At 41.7% G+C, this 16,610-nt stretch overlaps 1 protein-coding gene and 1 long non-coding RNA gene across 3 annotated transcripts in view; one reads left to right on the top strand and one right to left on the bottom strand.

The window, feature by feature from the left end:
* The window catches only part of LOC138832077 (uncharacterized), a 28,244-nt gene extending 12,531 nt beyond the window's left edge, over positions 1–15,713 (top strand). Inside the window, exon 3 of the long non-coding RNA XR_011373497.1 lies at positions 15,586–15,713. This is a non-coding gene — a long non-coding RNA (uncharacterized lncRNA). The remainder of the gene's footprint in view (positions 1–15,585) is intronic.
* The window catches only part of Ankrd29 (ankyrin repeat domain 29), a 57,216-nt gene that overhangs the window by 4,766 nt on the left and 35,840 nt on the right, over positions 1–16,610 (bottom strand). The window contains exons 6-9 of one of the 2 annotated variants that reach the window (XM_070029436.1): positions 15,708–15,806; positions 5,439–5,537; positions 3,964–4,059; positions 134–232 (exon numbers count right to left, since the gene is read on the bottom strand). In XM_070029436.1, coding sequence (XP_069885537.1) covers positions 134–232; positions 3,964–4,059; positions 5,439–5,537; positions 15,708–15,806 — 393 coding nt within the window. The remainder of the gene's footprint in view (positions 1–133; positions 233–3,963; positions 4,060–5,438; positions 5,538–15,707; positions 15,807–16,610) is intronic. The other variant, XM_070029437.1, reaches the window with a different exon arrangement.

Here is a 16,610-nt window from a genome sequence, read left to right as displayed (position 1 = left end):
CCTGGGTTAATGCCCTATCTATAGCAAACTCAAGACAGTCATAGGAGCCAGAGTGATGCTTATCTTAGCTTAAGATGATGTCATCTCTTTGCATGAAAACCCAGGAGAGTTAAAAGATGGGGTAAGTGGGTACCTTGTTTCTCAGGGCTGGGTCTGCCCCTGCTTCCAGAAGCAGTGCCACTGTTTTAATATTCCCGCTGAGCACTGCTGCATGGAGTGCTGACGTCCCATTCTAAAAGAAAATGACAGAGTGTGTCAGGAGGAAGCTCAGCCACTGGCACTTAGCTTGGCTTTCATCATGAATCATCGGAGTGATAAGACGATTACCTCAAGCATTAGTCTTTCCTATAGTCTCTTGCAGTCACACTAGCACCTAGTACAATGCCTTCAGATCTCCAGCCATGGTCAGTGCAAGGATTGCCAATGTTCTCTTGCAAAGGAAACAAGGAATCTGGCCCAGGCTACACATGACTTCACGGTCACTGTAAGAATCATATTTTTGTATTTTGTATTTATTTATTTACTGTTGATAGTACTGGGTTTTGAACTCAAAACCTACTCCTGCTTGCTAGGCAGGTACTCTATTACTTGAGCCATGCTGCTAGACCTTTTTATTCTTGTTAGTTTTGAGATAGGATTTTGCTTTTTGCCTGGGCTTGCTTCCTGCCATAGCTGAAATGACAGACAGACAGACAGACCTATGCCTAGATTTTTCTGTTGAGATGAGGGTCTCACCAACTTTTTTGCCAAGACCAACCTGGAACTGGGATATAGCTGGCATGAACAGTGTGAGCCATTAGTGCCTAGCCCTCTGATAGTTTTATATACTTTAGAATTTGCTACAGGAAAACAAACAAAATCCCCCAGCAATACTATGCTGAACTTTTTTCTTTGTACTTTTGCTGATCCACTTCCTGCTGGGCTATCGATATCTGAAGAGACTACTTGGAGCACAGCTAGAACCATTGTGTACAGAGTATTTGAGTCTGTGTCCTAAGGTAATTTTTCTGAGCCCTCAGTTGAAGTATTTGTGAGTACTGAAGGGCCTAGAAGATGAATTCCTGATGCTATGTAAAATTTAGTGGAAACACTTATTAAACTAAGGAAGCAATAAAGGTGGCTCAGAGCTATATCTGGGAGGGAAAAAGAATCTGGGAGGGGAAAAGAAGACAATAGAATCAAATTGGTATAAGGATGATGAACAATAGGATGTTGGGTGTATGTGTGTATGTGTGTGTGTGTATGTGTGTGTATTCTTTATGTATGTCTAAAAATAGTGTCCAAATGCAAGCTAATGACCCAAACCCGTTGTGACTTTGTAAAAGCAGAATATCATTCTTACAGAAAATTCTTATGGTTGTTTTCATATTATATATGATAATTCACTAATCTGATAACATTCTCTCTGCCTCTTTATATATATGTATATATTTGTAATTTTTTTGAGACAGGGGTCTTTCTATGCAGCCCAGGCTGGCCTTGACTCTGCATACAGCCATGTTTAGTTACTCAAGAAATGTCTGTCTCAGTCTCCTGAGTGCTGGGATTACAGATGTACTACTATTATCAATTTACATGATTAATTATGAACTAATATATCAACTCCACCTATTTGCAACATGGCTAATAAAAAAAAAGCCAAAGAAGCCAGGTGCTGGGTGGTTCACACCTGTAATCCTAGCTACTCAGAAGATTAGATCTGAAGATTTTTAGGTCTGAGATTGTGGCTCAAAGCCAACCCAGGGAAGAAAAGTCTGAGAGACTATCTCCAATTACCAAGCAGAAAAGCTGGACTGCAGTTGTGGCTCAAATGGTAGAGTGCCAGTCATGAGCAAGAAAGCTGAGCAATAGTGCAAGACTTGAGTTTAAGCCCTGGTGTTGGCACAAAACCAAACAGAAAGTCAAAAAAGAATGGTTGGAAACAATCCTAGATATTGAGAAGTTCATTTCTAAAGCATCTTTTTATGTGCATAATTTCACTTTCATAGATGTATTTTGTTTACAACCAGTTTGAACAAGTGCAACCTTTTTTGGCTTCCAAGTTCAAGGAAGATTAGAAGTAGCTCATTAAAAGAATGGAGAGGGACCGCCACAGTGAACCCAGCGATTCTGATAATGGATGATAGCAAGAATGGAGTATAAAATACAAAGGGCATATAACATATGTATATTTTATATGTATATGTATATACAGAACTATTGTCTGAAAGTTTTTAACTTGTTATTATAAAGCTGATATACAGAGGGGCTAGAGTTGATTATATAGATCTTCATAGATCCTGAGAGCACAGTCTCCAAACTGCTAAACACTGTGCCAATGTAGAATAGATTTGGTGTCCTGTGTTTAAGAAAACAGTAGGGTAGGGCTAAAGGTCTGGTTAAAGTAGTAGAGAGCCTGTCTAGCAAGTATGATGCCCTGAAATCAAACTCTAGTACTGCCAAAAAACAAAACCAAAACAAAACAAAACAAAAAAACAACTATATTAGTTGGGTCAACAAAGTATGGCCTATGGGCCAAGTCTAGCCCAGTCTCTGTTTTTGTATATTCTATAAGCTAAGAATTGCTTTTGCACGTTTAAATGATTCTTAAAAAGCTGAAAAGAACATTTGTAGCTGTGCAAACAAGAAATTTCATAAATACAATATAGTTAAATAAATGAAACTATGGGAATGAAGCCACACTTTCCTTGCTTTTTGTTTATTACTGTCATAGCAGACTTGAGGAATGGTGATAGATACCTTGTGGACCACTGTTATGGTTTGGATATGAAATGCTCCCACAGGCTCTTGTGTTGAACCCTTGGTCCCCACCAGGTGATACTATTTTGGGAGGTGGTGGAAACGTTATGAGGTGGGGCCTAGCTGGAAGAAGAGGTTTGATGACAGCATGCCACAGGACTAGGTCCCTTCTTCCTCTGCTTTCTGGCTGCCATGATGTAAAGTGTTCTGCTCTGTCATGTTCTCCATGAGAAAATTGTAAGCCAAAATAAATCTGTCCTCTCTTAGATTGTTTATGTTGAAAAGCTGGACTAACACACTCACAAAGCCTATGTACTGTCCGGTCCTTTATATATAAAAAATGTTTGCTGACCCCTAGTGTTCATTAGAGATTTTTAATCCAAAATAATTTAAATTTACCGAAGAGATGTTGGGCTGTTTTCTGGAAGACCCAGGATGCCAGAAAGACATATTTTCTGGGGCTTTCAGGTGTGCTAGGCTAATTTTATTTCATTTAAGGAAACTAAGCACAGTAGTTCTTTGCTCAGCGTAATGAAAGAAGGTCCTCAGTATTTTTCTTGATTGCACAGATCTTCCAAACGATATCAATTTGGCTTATTTTCCTGTTTATTTATGCTTTTTTTGTCAGTTGTAGGGCTTGAACTTAGGGCCTGGGTGCTGTCCTTAGCTCTTCTGCTCAAAACTAGCATTCTACCACTTTGATCCACAGCTCCACTTCTGGTTTTCTGGTGGTTAATTGGAGATAAGAGTCTCACAGACTTAACTGCATCCTGAATAGCTAGGATTACAGGTGTGTTACAGTTCCTGAGTAGCTAGGATTACAACTACCAGCACCCAGCTACTTTCAAATTTTAGAAATTTCATTGACTGTATATCTTTTTATTTCCCCTGAAAAATTAAATACTGATAGACTGTGTTTTCTCTTTTTTGTTTTTGAAACAGGGTTGCATTATGGAGCTCACAATGACCTCAAACTTGTGATCCTCCTGCCTCAACCTGAGATTACAGGCATGAGCAATTACACTTTGCTTGCTTTTTGTTTTGCCATGTTCACATTTCTACTAGGGTCTATAAAAGTATCCAGCCACAAGGAATTAAGGTGGTGGTTTCTTAAGAAAACACTAACCAGGCTGATTATTCTCTTATTCTACTGTAATATACATATATATTTGTTTTCTAAGCTCTCCCTTTTATAGACTGGGACAATTTCTCCTGGTATCTTACCTTCAAAATACCAAGAGTGGGTGAAAATTTAAGCAACTCCTGGATCACATCACTATACCCTTTGTTGGCTGCTTTCAACAATGCTGTAGTGCCATCCTGAATAGAAAAGGGAAAATAGAAGTTGATTATTAACATATGTTGGCTGAGGAATAAGTGTCAGTTCAGAACTGGGAGTAAATTATGCTTGTTAGAAACATTTGTGTAAGAAGAACAAATCAACAATGTTTCAACCTGGGAGTATTTTAGTTTATTAGGTCATTAATTTATATGAGAGTATCAGACACATTATGTCTGATTAGGGAATTCATACCCTTCTGATCTCTTAAGAGCCACTGGGTCAGGGACAAGGGCATATTTGTAGGATACTGGTGGACCAGGAGGACTTGGAGGAAATTGCTTATCTGTCTTTTATGATTTAAATTATTGTTGAACTGTATTTGCTGTTTTGAACATTTTTTTTATCTTAAAAGATGGAGTTTTCTACAGTCATCTTGCTCTATATATCTATATATTTGTCCCATGTATCTATTTGCCTGTGTGTGTGTGTGTGTGGGGGGGTGATGGAGAGGAGGAGGGATAGATTGAAATCTGCTAAAAGTCCAAATGCAAAGAATTAAGAAGTTAACATTCAACTTTGGCCATTTTTGGCTCAAGAAGAGATTTCCCAGATTCCGTTGAGAGTTTCCTGCTTTAAGGTACTAATTGCTTGCTGTTTTTGAAGACTTGCTCCTGAGTTCTCCTGCAACCAGGGCCCTACCTCTCCCTGATATGTGGGCTTGTCTGCAATGGGAAAAAGGAAAGTAGGATGAGGGGATTTTTCCTTTTCTGGCTTTAGAGATGGTGGGAAGAAGAGAAAAAGAGTGGGAAAAGAGGACAGGATCTTTCCTTCAGATTTCCCATTTTAGGCTTAGATTTGGCATGGGGTGGGGGGCATGGGATGGTAATAGAAAGGCAAAGGGACCAGACACAGAGATCCTGACAGAAAGCAAACAGCCTCCTGTGGGCAGATCCTTGTAACCTCCAATCTGACCTTAGTAAACTATGTGGCAAATCCCTGCTGCCTGGGCCCACTGAGGCAGAATTAGGAGACACTGCACAAACTACTGTGGACAGTAGGGCAGGGTATAGAAGTGCAGAGTTGGAGGGATGAATGGGAGGACTTGGCTCTGCAGGGAATAGGGATGAGGTTAGCCAGCCAGAGTCACTGCTTGGCTCTAAACCAGAGATCCCAGGCCTGAGGCCAAGTAAAACTCCCCGCCTCCTCAGTTGGTCCAGAAGTCCTCTCAGGTAAAAGACAGCGCCTTCAACACCTGGGAAGTTTCTGCCACATCGGAATTTGTTTTCCTGCTAAAGAGTAGGTGGAGGTTGGGAGGCTGCCCCGGTGAGTTATAGACAAAATATAAACCCTGTTTTCTGGTCATGTCTGAGCCCAGTGGACCGCGTGGCTGGGTGATCGCAGCACCCCTGACACTCACATTGCGCTCGGCATCGCGGTCAGCTCCGCGAAGCAGCATCACCCGCACCACTTCGCTGTGGCCCATCTGGGACGCGATCCACAGGGGTGCCGTTCCATCCTGCAGGGGAGAGGAGGCAGCCATTGTGACTGAGGTTCCACCCCACTGGGCCTCTAGAATGTGGGAAACATAATCCTGAAGCCAGCAGCCTGAGATGTCCAGAGGAAAGGAGGCTGCCCATGGTTACCAAGCTTAGCCTCTGGCAGGGTCTGGCCTACTTAAGAAGTTGTCCATGTCCACGTTGGGAACTGACAAAAACCAGAGTCTGCGGCAGACTTGCTGCAAAGTGTGGGAGCGGCGCTCAGGGCAGTGGAGTTGCACATGAGACAGGACAAACTCCACACCTCCAGAAACAAGCTAGCCTGACTGTCAATCCCCAGATATCCCAGTGGGTGGAGTTAAGATAACAGGACACACCTACCTAGCATAAACCCAGCATGTCTTTGGGCCAGGGGGCAGTTTCCTTTGAGGTGGGGTTAGGGGGAGGTGGATCAAACTCAAGACATGACTCTTCTATTCTGATGTCCATAGCCTCCTCCCTCCCCACCCCCCTGGCCACGTCAAGTTTTAAGAAAGTTAGGTTTATGTTAGCTTCTTCTAGGAGATGATGTACTCTAACTAGTTAGGCAGGATAGCATTTATTGTGTATCATTCCCCAATACCCCCTTTTTTGTGAACTGTAGGCTATGAAGCTGGGATGATTGTTCCAGAAGGAGAAGGCAAAATGCCCAAGGGATAGAGAAGGATTTGACAGTAGGGTCATATCTACCTGAAAGAATGGAAAAATGGTAAATCTTGCTAGTGTAGGAAGGAGAATCAAGGGATAGTGCAAGGTGGGGAAGAGAGAAGAAAGCCAGGGTGGGAGGAATACCTAAGTAAATTGTGGGGATTCCAGACAGGGAAGTTTTCTGCTTGGATCTGAGTTCATGAAAAATCACAAGTCCCCTAGAGTGGCTGTTCTTGCTAGTGTCTGAAAGAATAGAAATGGTTTGCAGGGTTCCAGTGGCCCATGCCTGTAATCCTAGCTACTCACGAGTGAGGATCGTGGTTCAAAGTTAGCCTGGGCAGGAAAGTCCGTGAGACTCTTATCTCCAATTAACCACCAGAAAACCAGAAGTGGTGCTGTGGCTCAAGTGGTAGAGTGATTGCCTTGAGCTGAAGAGCTGAGGGACAGCGCCCAGGCCCAGCATTCAAGCCTCATGACCAACACACATGCACGCACACACACACACACACACACACACACACACACACACACACACACACACACACAAAAGAATAGGAATGCTGGCAGTGGACATGAGAACATGAAACATCCTCCAATCACTATGGTCCATATCCACTCAGCATCTGGCTAACCAGCTGTGTCTGTATGAACCCAGAAGTGCTGGGGTTCACCAGGAGTGAACCAAAGCCACAGAGGCAGTCTTCATGAGTAGAGATGAAGGCAGAGCCAGTGTCTATGATGGGACCAGCTGGCTCTCTAGGTACCAGGGCAGGATGTTTGGGGAGCAGGGAGGACAATGTTACATCTCCCTAACTCCCACCCAATGCCAGAGTGACTGCCTGAGTGCTGAGAGCTTAGGTCACTTTGGAAAGAAGGGCAGGAGGATGAAGCAAGATCTGGAATCACCTAAACTTAATCCCTGAGGTCATTACTGTAACATAGCCCCAAGAGTCTGCTCTAGACAGATAAGACTGATTTACCTACCTACTGGCTAAAGGGCAAGCCGATGCAGTTACAGAATATAAAGTTACATCTGCTGTAGAGTGTAATTTCAGTCCCAGCCTATTAGCCAAAGTACAAGATTATTTTCCATTGTCCTGGCTAAGTGACAGAGGACAGGGACATTTGAGTGGAATGGTAGAAGATGGCAAACTCATGAAAGTTCAGAAGGCTCTGGGAATGGATGCTGTGATATAGTCTGAGTCTGTTAGCACCTCTGTCTTGGGAGACGTAGGGCAAGAGTTGTTGAAACAACTTCCTCCAGCCTTTTCCTGGGGCTTTTTTGGAAATAGTCTTGAATCTAATATTTAATTTAAAAATTATCCTCTGTTCTAAAAGCACAAACTAAGATTATTTTATCTTTCACAAAGCACTTCCATGTTCTTTAATTTGGCTCTCCCAGTTTAGGATAATTTACATTCATTCATTCAACCAGTCAACCATTATTAAGCATTAGCTTCTAATCTCAGGCAGAATGCTAAAAGAGATGTCTCAGGTCTAGAAAGAATTTAGCCTACTGAAGAGACATTTCTGTATGACTGCTGTACAGTGTTAAGAGTAGTGATAAAACTGTAGGCAGGACCTTCTAGGTTTTGTCATGTGGCAGAGAGAGGAAGGCACTTCTCTTTCCTTGCCTGCTCTGGGTCCATTTTGTTCTTTGCAAATATCTCCACCAGAGGGCAGGCAGGGAAGGGAGCTGGGCTTCCTTCCAGATAGGCAATTCAAGGGCTTGCTTGTTTTTTAATAAAATTGCATGTGGAAAAGTGCACAGATGATCATGCTGGGAACAACTGTTACTATTGTCAATTTGTAATAGTTATGGCAACTGCAACAGACATGTTGGGGAAAAACTAGTTACCTGGCTATGAAACCTTAGGGAAATGCTTGTTATCTTCAGTGTCCACTAATGGAGAAAATGCGCCTTATAGAGGAAACAGGTATAAAGACAGCAAGCATCAGGGTTGGCTCACAGACACTTAGAAAATGTCAACTGAATTTGAATTTTTATTTTGGTTCACAGACTATTCTTTTTCTGTCTCTCTGTCTGTATGTCTCTCTTTTTCTCTCTCCCCTCTCCCCATTTATTTTTGTGGTGCTAGGGATCAAACCCAGGGCCTTGCTCTCTAACACTGAACTACATTCTTATTCTTTTCACTGGATGTTTGCTTCAAACAACAACAAAAAAACCCATTTCAGGCAAATATTAAATATGTAAAATACAAAGAAATCTAAAACAATTTACCTTTTATATTAAAATCTCTGCACTTGTAATTTATGTATCCAATTCATACACTTTTCAGGCCATTTAAACTACAATAATCCTACCATAATCCTAAATAGAAAGAATAACAATAAGGGCCAAAGAATAATAGCAATAAAATACATAAATCACTATGAAGTGACAGTTACAATCTCCACAGCACTTTTTTTTTAAAAAAGGAAACATTTGGACAGGTGCAGGTGGCTCACACCTTTGATCCTAGCTACTCAGTTGGCTGAGATTTGAGGATTGCTGTTCAAAGCCCCTGAGCCTCTTATCTCTAATTAACTACCACAAAGCCAGAAGTGGAGCTGTGGCTAGAGTGTTAGCCTTGAGAAAAAGTTGCTCAGGGATAGTGCACAAGCCCTTTGTGTGCACAGGCCCTGTGTGTATGTCTATACAGACACACACACGGAAACATATAGCTTGAAGAAGGTACAATCTCAAGGTTTAAGGCAGCTGTTACTATTTGTGTGTATACCAAGTGGAAAAAGACCAAGTGATAGATGAAAGACACATGGAGACTCAGGGTCAATAATGAGGCTGGCTAAAGACAAACTAAGCTGAACAGCTTAGTTTGAGCATGCCTGGGCATGCTCAACAGTGGCTGGCTGATGATTACAGGAAGGACTCAAGTACTAGATTAAATAGTCTTTTATAGACAGGGTCATGCTTTGTAGGCTAGGCCTCAAACTTTCTATCCTTTGCCTTAGCCTCCCATGAGGGTTGGATCATAAGAATACTCATCTTTAGTAGCTTTTGGCTTTCATAGATCCTTCCAAATCTATTATTATATACTTGAATGTATTTTAAGATATGAACATGTAGATCTAATGTATATTATACATAGATCACAACATGAGACCTGGATACTGTCCCTGGGCTCTTTTGTTCAAGGCTGGTGTTCTACAACTTAAGCCACAGCTCCACTTCCAGCTTTTTATTGATTAATTGGAGATTAGAGGCTCACAGACTTTCCTGCTTGGGATGTCTTCAAACTATGATCCTCGGTCTCAGCCTCATAAGTAGCTAGTATTACAGTCATGGGCTACCAGTGTCTAGTTTGTACATTTGTTTCTGAGACAAATAGGATTGTTTGTTCCAAGGCAACCTGGAACTCACTGTGTAGCCTAGGCTAGCCTCAAACTTGGAATTCTCCTGCGTAAGCCTTCCAAGTGTCAGGATTATAGGTGTACATTACCATGCCTGGCTAGAAACTAATCTTAAATGGTTTATGAGAACAAAAGAATAAAAATCAATCTCTGTATAGGAGCAAGGATATGAATGGCAGGAGCTCTTTGTACTGTCTTCCAGTCCTTATGTATAGACTCCTTCCACCTGCAGACTCAGGCCAGGCAGGCTCTTGGGAACCAATTCTTTTTTATTTTTTTTTTTTATTGGCTTATATCAGCTAAACAGGAGGAGATTTCATTGTTACATATCTACACATGTTCATACTGTATTCTAATCAATGTTGCCTCTTCTATCACACTTCTGTCCTCTTTCCCTTGGGGACCAGTAACTCTATTCTAAGATAGAAGAGAGGCAAGGAAACTTGCCAGTAGCAGATGGCATCTGATATCAAGGCAATTTTGATGCTAGCTCTACGTGACCAAAAGTACTGCACTAAGGAGACTGGAGGTGTGGCTCAAGTGGTAGAGTGCCAGCCTCGCAAGTGAGAGGCCTTGAGTTCAAGTTCAAAGCCTAGTTTATCCCCCACCCCCAAAGTTTCTGAGGGATTATTTTATATGCTTCTCATAGTAATCCTCTGGCAGAGATAGCATGATTGTCCTGATTTTACAGATGAGAAGAGCAACTGAAGTTCAGGGGAAGTAAACAACTTGCTCAAGGTCATGTAGCTAATAAACCAAGCTAAAATGTGTTCATTTCCTTAATACATCCATATTCCCATCTCTTCCTTCCCAGCTCCTTAGTTGCCCTTTACAGTTTTCCTGGGGCTGCTGTTCTGCCCAGGAACCTAGGCCTCACACTTAAGAGTTTCCTAATTTTCAGTCATGGATCATTCAGGACCACAGGCTTCCAGCCCTCCTTAGTGCCCTGCCCAAGCTTTGTGTGTTCTGACAGTAAATTCAGCTTATGTGAATGCCTGCCTTGTACAGAGAGACTGCCTATTCAAGCCTTCCTGTGGTTGCTCCTGTCAATCTGTAGGCTCCCCACCCCCACCCCACCTCTGCATTCATCCCTCCAACCCTATGACCTAGAATAACATTTACTTGCCAGGCCCCAGCAACAATGTGTGCAACTCCCATTACAGGCTTCTAGAAGAGAAGGTGCTCTATTAGATAACCTTTCTATTGGAATGTAAAGAATTACTGATTAGCACCTGAACAAGACTGCATGGAAATGAGTGATGCCAGGCTAACTCAGGCAAATAAAGTCCAACCTCCGCCACTATAGAAAATGTTGTAAAGCAAGTGAGTTGAATTTGGAAACAGCGTATGTTGGTAGAAAAACTGTTGATAGAAAAACTAAGTATGACGGAGGTAGAGATAGGGAGGATTGCAGTTCAAGGTTAGCCCTGGCAAAAAGTTAGTGAGACTCCCATTTAAAAAAATAAGCCTAGGGCTGGGAAGGTGGCTCAGTGGTAGAGCGCTTGCCTTGCATGCTCAAGGCCCTGGGTTCGATTCCTCAGCACCACATAAGCAAAAAGAAAAAAGCCGGAAGTGGTGCTGTGGCTCAAGTGGTAGAGCACTAGCCTTGAGCTGAAGTGCTGAGGGACAGTGCCCAAGCCCAGAGTTCAGGCCCCACGACCGGACAAAAAAAATAAAAATAAAAATAAATAAAAAAATAAGCCAGGAGTGGTGGTGCTTACCCATGTTACCGGCTATGCAAGGAGGAGGATTACAGTCCTGAAAGGCCTAGGCAAAAACTCAAGTCCCTATCTAAAAACTAACTTCAAGTACAAAGGGCTGGAGATATGGCTCAAGTGACAGACTGTCTATGTAGCAAGATCAAGTCCTTGAGTTCAAACCCTAGCACTATAAAAAGAAAGGAAGAAAGAGGAAAGAAAACTTGACTGAATAGACATCTTAGGGATTAGAGCTTTGAGGAACATCCACTCTGCTTGGTGAAGATACAAGAAAATAAAACAGGCTTTTAGAATGACTCTGAAGTTCAGTGATTCTGACTGTTGACCTATTTGCCAAAGACAATGTGGAAAGGAGAAGCCAATGTCTGACTGTGCCTGGCTTTGTGATTGTGATTCCTCAGTATAGATATCAAAAATATCTCCACTAAGTTCTCAGTGATAGAGTTACAAAGAAAAGGCATTGTACTGCAGCTCAGATCAAATATCAGCTGAGTGCTTCCTTCCTTCCTTCCTTCCTTCCTTCCTTTTCTCCCTTCCTTCTTTCTTTCCTTCCTTCTTTTTTCTTTTTTTCCTTCCTTCCTTCCTTTTCTCCCTTCCTTCTTTCTTTCTTTCCTTCCTTCTTTTTTCCTTCCTTCCTTCCTTCCTTTCTTTCTTTCTTTCTTTCTTTCTTTCTTTTCTTTTCTTTTCTTTTCTTTTGTTGGTACTTGGGTTTGAACTCAGGCGGGAGCTTGCTCTACCTCTTGAGTCATGCCTCCAGCCCCAGCTGAGTAATTTCACTGCAACTTTATTAATACCCTGTCATAACATGTCATCAAATGTCAGAATTTCATAGAAGGTCATTGCAATAATTATAAATCAGATTTATAAATAATTAGGAACCTATGCTTGTCCTTATTTATAATCTTATTTATGGAATGATCCATTATGTCAACTGAGATTACAAAATAAAACAGTAGCTTCCAGCTGCATTTCCTATAACACATTCTACCATGTGCAGGCCATTTTAATAGAAAATTTTCATTATACTTCTTTTTTAACTTCCTTAGAACTTATAACCAAGTTATCCAGGGCTGGTATCACCTTGGTCATATTTCTGACATCATTTGTTTTCTTAAGCAGAGTGAAGTCAGCAGGAGTATACTTTCAGAGAAGGGGGAAGGTGAATCTGTCTGCCCTGTTAGATAAAAGCCACTAGTTATAGACTCACAGAAAGGTAGTAAAAATGATTATGATTTGGGAGCACAATGGGTGAGTGTACTGTACAAAAAGGGAATGTTTTATTGCTAGTCTTTCTTTCTTTCTGGTGTCTGTCCTAGGGCTTGAACTCAGGGCCTGGGCGCAGTCCCTGAGTTTCTTCTGCTCAAGGCTAGCATTGTATCATTTGACCCACAGCTCTACTTTAGGTTTTTTTGGTAGTTCAGTAGTACCAGGGCTGGCTTTGAACTATCATCCTCAGAGCTCCAGAGTAGCTAGGATTATAGATGTGAGCCACTGGTGCTCAACTGCTTTTTGTCTTCCAAAGCAATTCCAATTTTATGAAACACATGTTTCCTGAATGACAGCCTTTTCTAAGCTGGACTCTCAGTTTGAATATATCATAAGGTAGTTGCCTGTGCCTTTAGAAGGGTGTATCACCTGCCCCTTTAACCTGGGTTGGGCTCTGTCACTCACAGGCCAGGTCATCCACTCTGACTGGGTTATCCTCCTCTGTGTGGAAGAAGGAAAACAGCCAAGGTGTGTTATGGTTACCACTGCAGTGTTGCTCTACTCTTTACCTTGTTGGCTTCAACGTCAACACATGACTCAGTTTAGACTCAAGTGTATATAACCCATGCACTATTTGAAATGCTGTCTCATATCAAATTGGGTGATTTTATTTTTTTACAAACAGAGCTTTAGGCAGGTGAATACTAAATCTATTTTACAACCTGATTTGTCAAAAAGTGACAGAAGTTATGTTGGAAGCATGTACTGACAAAGACTTGATAATCTTAACCATTTCCTGTCTAGATTCACAGAGGTACCTTTGATAATGGCTTCCAAAACAAACGTAGGCAATTTAATACTCATCCATATTCCAAAACAAACGTAGGCAATTTAATACTCATCCATTTCTTTAATTTGGTAAATACAAGTCTCTGATTCAGAAGCAATCACCAGTTTCAAAATAATAAGAACTGACAAGGAAATATTAAACTCTTACTCTCAAATATCAGCTTAGGCAGGCTGGACAGTGTAACTCTCTCTAAACTACTCTTTTTCCCAAAAGAGTTTCTGAGGCCCTCTAGAACTAATAAGATCTTTAAAATTCTAAAAATAAAGTCTGACATTAGTAGCAGCACCTGGCACTATGTGGGAAATACTAACTGAAAGTTTAATAAAACAAATGCTAAAACTCTGGGAGCTTGAAGAGACTATCAGGCTCATTTTTCCCAGCCTCTTGATTTTGAGATGAAAGTCCAGAGAAGTTGATTAGCTTGTCAAAACCACATGGCTAGTTATTGGCAGAGTTGATTTTAAAATTGACTTAAACCTGCCCTACCCAAAGGTTCAGCAGGGCTTTCGCTTCTGAGAACCCAAGAAGCCTATGGCCTGCAGCTCAGACCAACATGAAGGCCCTGTTCCTATGAATTCTATACATATCCCAGCATTCCCTTACCAGTCAATTACAGTGGAAGCCTGCTTGATGGTAATTACTAGAAAGAAATGAGCTTGACTTTTCCCTTAACACCAACTACCTTTGTCATTTGTGGTAGCTAGAATGTGCCTATCTATGGGTGGTGGGCAAGCAGTTATAAATGAATTAATGGCTCTATGGAGAGTGCAAATAGTATAATTCTTTTTTTTTTTTTTTTTGTTGGTCATGGTACCTGTAATCTGGGCCTGAGCGCTGTCCCTGAGCTCTTCAGCTCAAGGCTAGTGCCCTACCACTTGAGCCACAGCACTACTTCTGACTTTTTTCTGCTTATGTGGTGCTGAGGAATCGAACCCTTGGCCTCATGCATGCAGGGCAAGCACTTTTACCACTGAGCCACCTTCCTAGCCCAGCAAATAGTTTAATTTTTTTAGAAAGATTAAGTCAAAGCCCAACAAAATAAGTACCAGGATATAGGTACTTGCAAGAGGAGTGGGGGGCAAGGAAAGAGGAGTAGAAGGATGAAGGGGGAAAGGAGTAGAATGCAGGCAGGAATGCATATACCACAGAATTGAGAAAAGTAAGGGAAGGGGTGCATCAACAGAGGGTGAAGATGCTAAAGGGATGACACAGATCAAGATGCATTGTATAAACTTTTTGTTGTTGTTGTTGGTCGTGGGGCTTGAACTCTGGGTCTGGGTGTTATCCCTGAGCTCTTCAGCTCAAGGTGAGTGCTCTACCACTTGAGCCACAGTACCACTTCCAGTTTTCTAGTGGTTTATTAGAGATAAGAGTCTCATGGGCTTTCTTGCCCAGGCTGGCTTTGAACCATGATCCTTAGATCTCAGCTTCCTGAGTAGTGAGGATTATAGGCGTGAGCTACTGGTGTCCAGCTTAAACGGCAAAAAACCCTCAATATACAATCTAAAAACTAAGAAAAGCGAGGGTTGGAAAGGGTGGGTGAGAATGTTGAAAGGGGTGACATCAATCAAGAGGCACTACAGTCACAAATTGCTTTGTTGAAGGGTAACTTCTTTGTATAACTACTTAAAGATAGTAAAAATATTAAAAAAAACTTTACCTTTGTAAAAGTGGTTCCTAATCTGAAATGTTTTGTTAAAGACTAATAAAAGATTAATTCATTAAAGACTGGGCACAACTAGGTCATATAGAATAGCTAATTATGCTCCCTTCTGTTGGGTGGGTTCTTTATCATTTATAAGGTGCTGCCAGTGTTATTTTGCATTTCTGTGTTGTTAAGTGAATTACCAGATATGGGTAAATGAAGTCTCCATAGCCTATCATTTGTAAGAAAATAGGGGGTGGGCAAACCTACTCATGACTCTAGGCAGGCGTGAGCTCCTCTTGGGCTCAGCAAGAAAGGTAGGTAAGGAGATAACATAGCATATCAGCAGAGGGACCACACAAGGACATTGCCTCTATTTACCTCTGCACAGGCCAGCCAACACTCTACTTCAGTGCAGCCATGATTTATTTGAACAGGAGGTGGCAGAATGTGTACTTGACCTCAGACACTAAACACTCCAGTTTTGAAAGCTTTCAATTGTGATGTCAGCTTGTTTTCATAGGCTGTTAGGCAAGTCAGAAGCATAGAATAGTTGAAATCGAAATCAAAGATTAACTTTTTTATTACAGGGCAAAAGGATTTAAAGAATGCCTAGAGCTACCAGTTATCTCAGGTATGTGCTGCTCGGGGACACCTGGCCCTCCCTGCCTTGTACATACACACTGTGGCATGCTTCCCTCATGGACATTACCTGCCTTGGCTGGTTGACTTTTGCTCCTGAAGACAACAATAATCGAATAACATCCAAGTAACCACCTTGGGCGGCTAAGAAGAGGGCAGTGGCTCCATCCTGAGAGATAACAGATTAAAAAGTGTTCAAAAAAAAGAATCACGTTTCGTATTTATTTAAAAGAAATTAAGAGCTCCAAATGCATGCATTTATACAATTTTCCTTTTCTAACCTTTTGTCAGTTATGAGGTTAAACTGACAAATATTCAAACCTATTTCATGTATTTTTATGAGCGGGGGGGGCCTTTCAAATTCATTTCTAATTTGCTCTTTCTTGCTCTCTTATCCATGTCCCCACTCCCTCAACATGCAGTTTCTTGAAGTATTAAAAGGCGTGATGGGCTGGGTATAGCTTAGTGCTAGAGTGCTTGCCTAACTAGAGGAGCAAAACCCTAGGATTGGTTGATTCCCAGAACTGTTTTCAGAAAACCCTCCTTAGAAAGAATCTCTACAAAGTTGCTTCCTGACAGTTCAACAGACACTAATAATAGCTATAAATATAAAAGTCAGTCCTGTCCATGGTCTAAATGAGTGCTCCAATTTTCTTGCTATTCCTGGGGCTTAAACTCGTGGCCTCGGTGCTATCTCTGAGCTTCTTTTGCTTAGGGCTAGCGCTTTACTACTTGAGCTGCCACTCTACTTCTGGCTTTTTTTGTTAGTTAATTGGAGATAAGAGTCTCACAGACTTTCCTGCCCTCAGATCTCAGCTTCCTAAATAGCTAGGGTTATGGGCATGAGCCACCAATGCTGGCTTGAGTTTTCAACTGAGTGTCTATGATTTCTGTTTTGTTGTTGTTGTTGTTGTTCTTAGAACCATATTGTCAGAGCTGGGAAAGTGGCTCAGTGGTAGAGTGGTAGAGGCCC

The sequence above is a fragment of the Dipodomys merriami genome, unplaced genomic scaffold, assembly GCF_024711535.1.
Source record: "Dipodomys merriami isolate MVZ:Mamm:240054 unplaced genomic scaffold, mDipMer1.0.p SCAF_2, whole genome shotgun sequence".
NCBI lineage: Eukaryota > Metazoa > Chordata > Mammalia > Rodentia > Heteromyidae > Dipodomys > Dipodomys merriami.
This window is presented reverse-complemented; position numbering and strand designations above follow the sequence as displayed.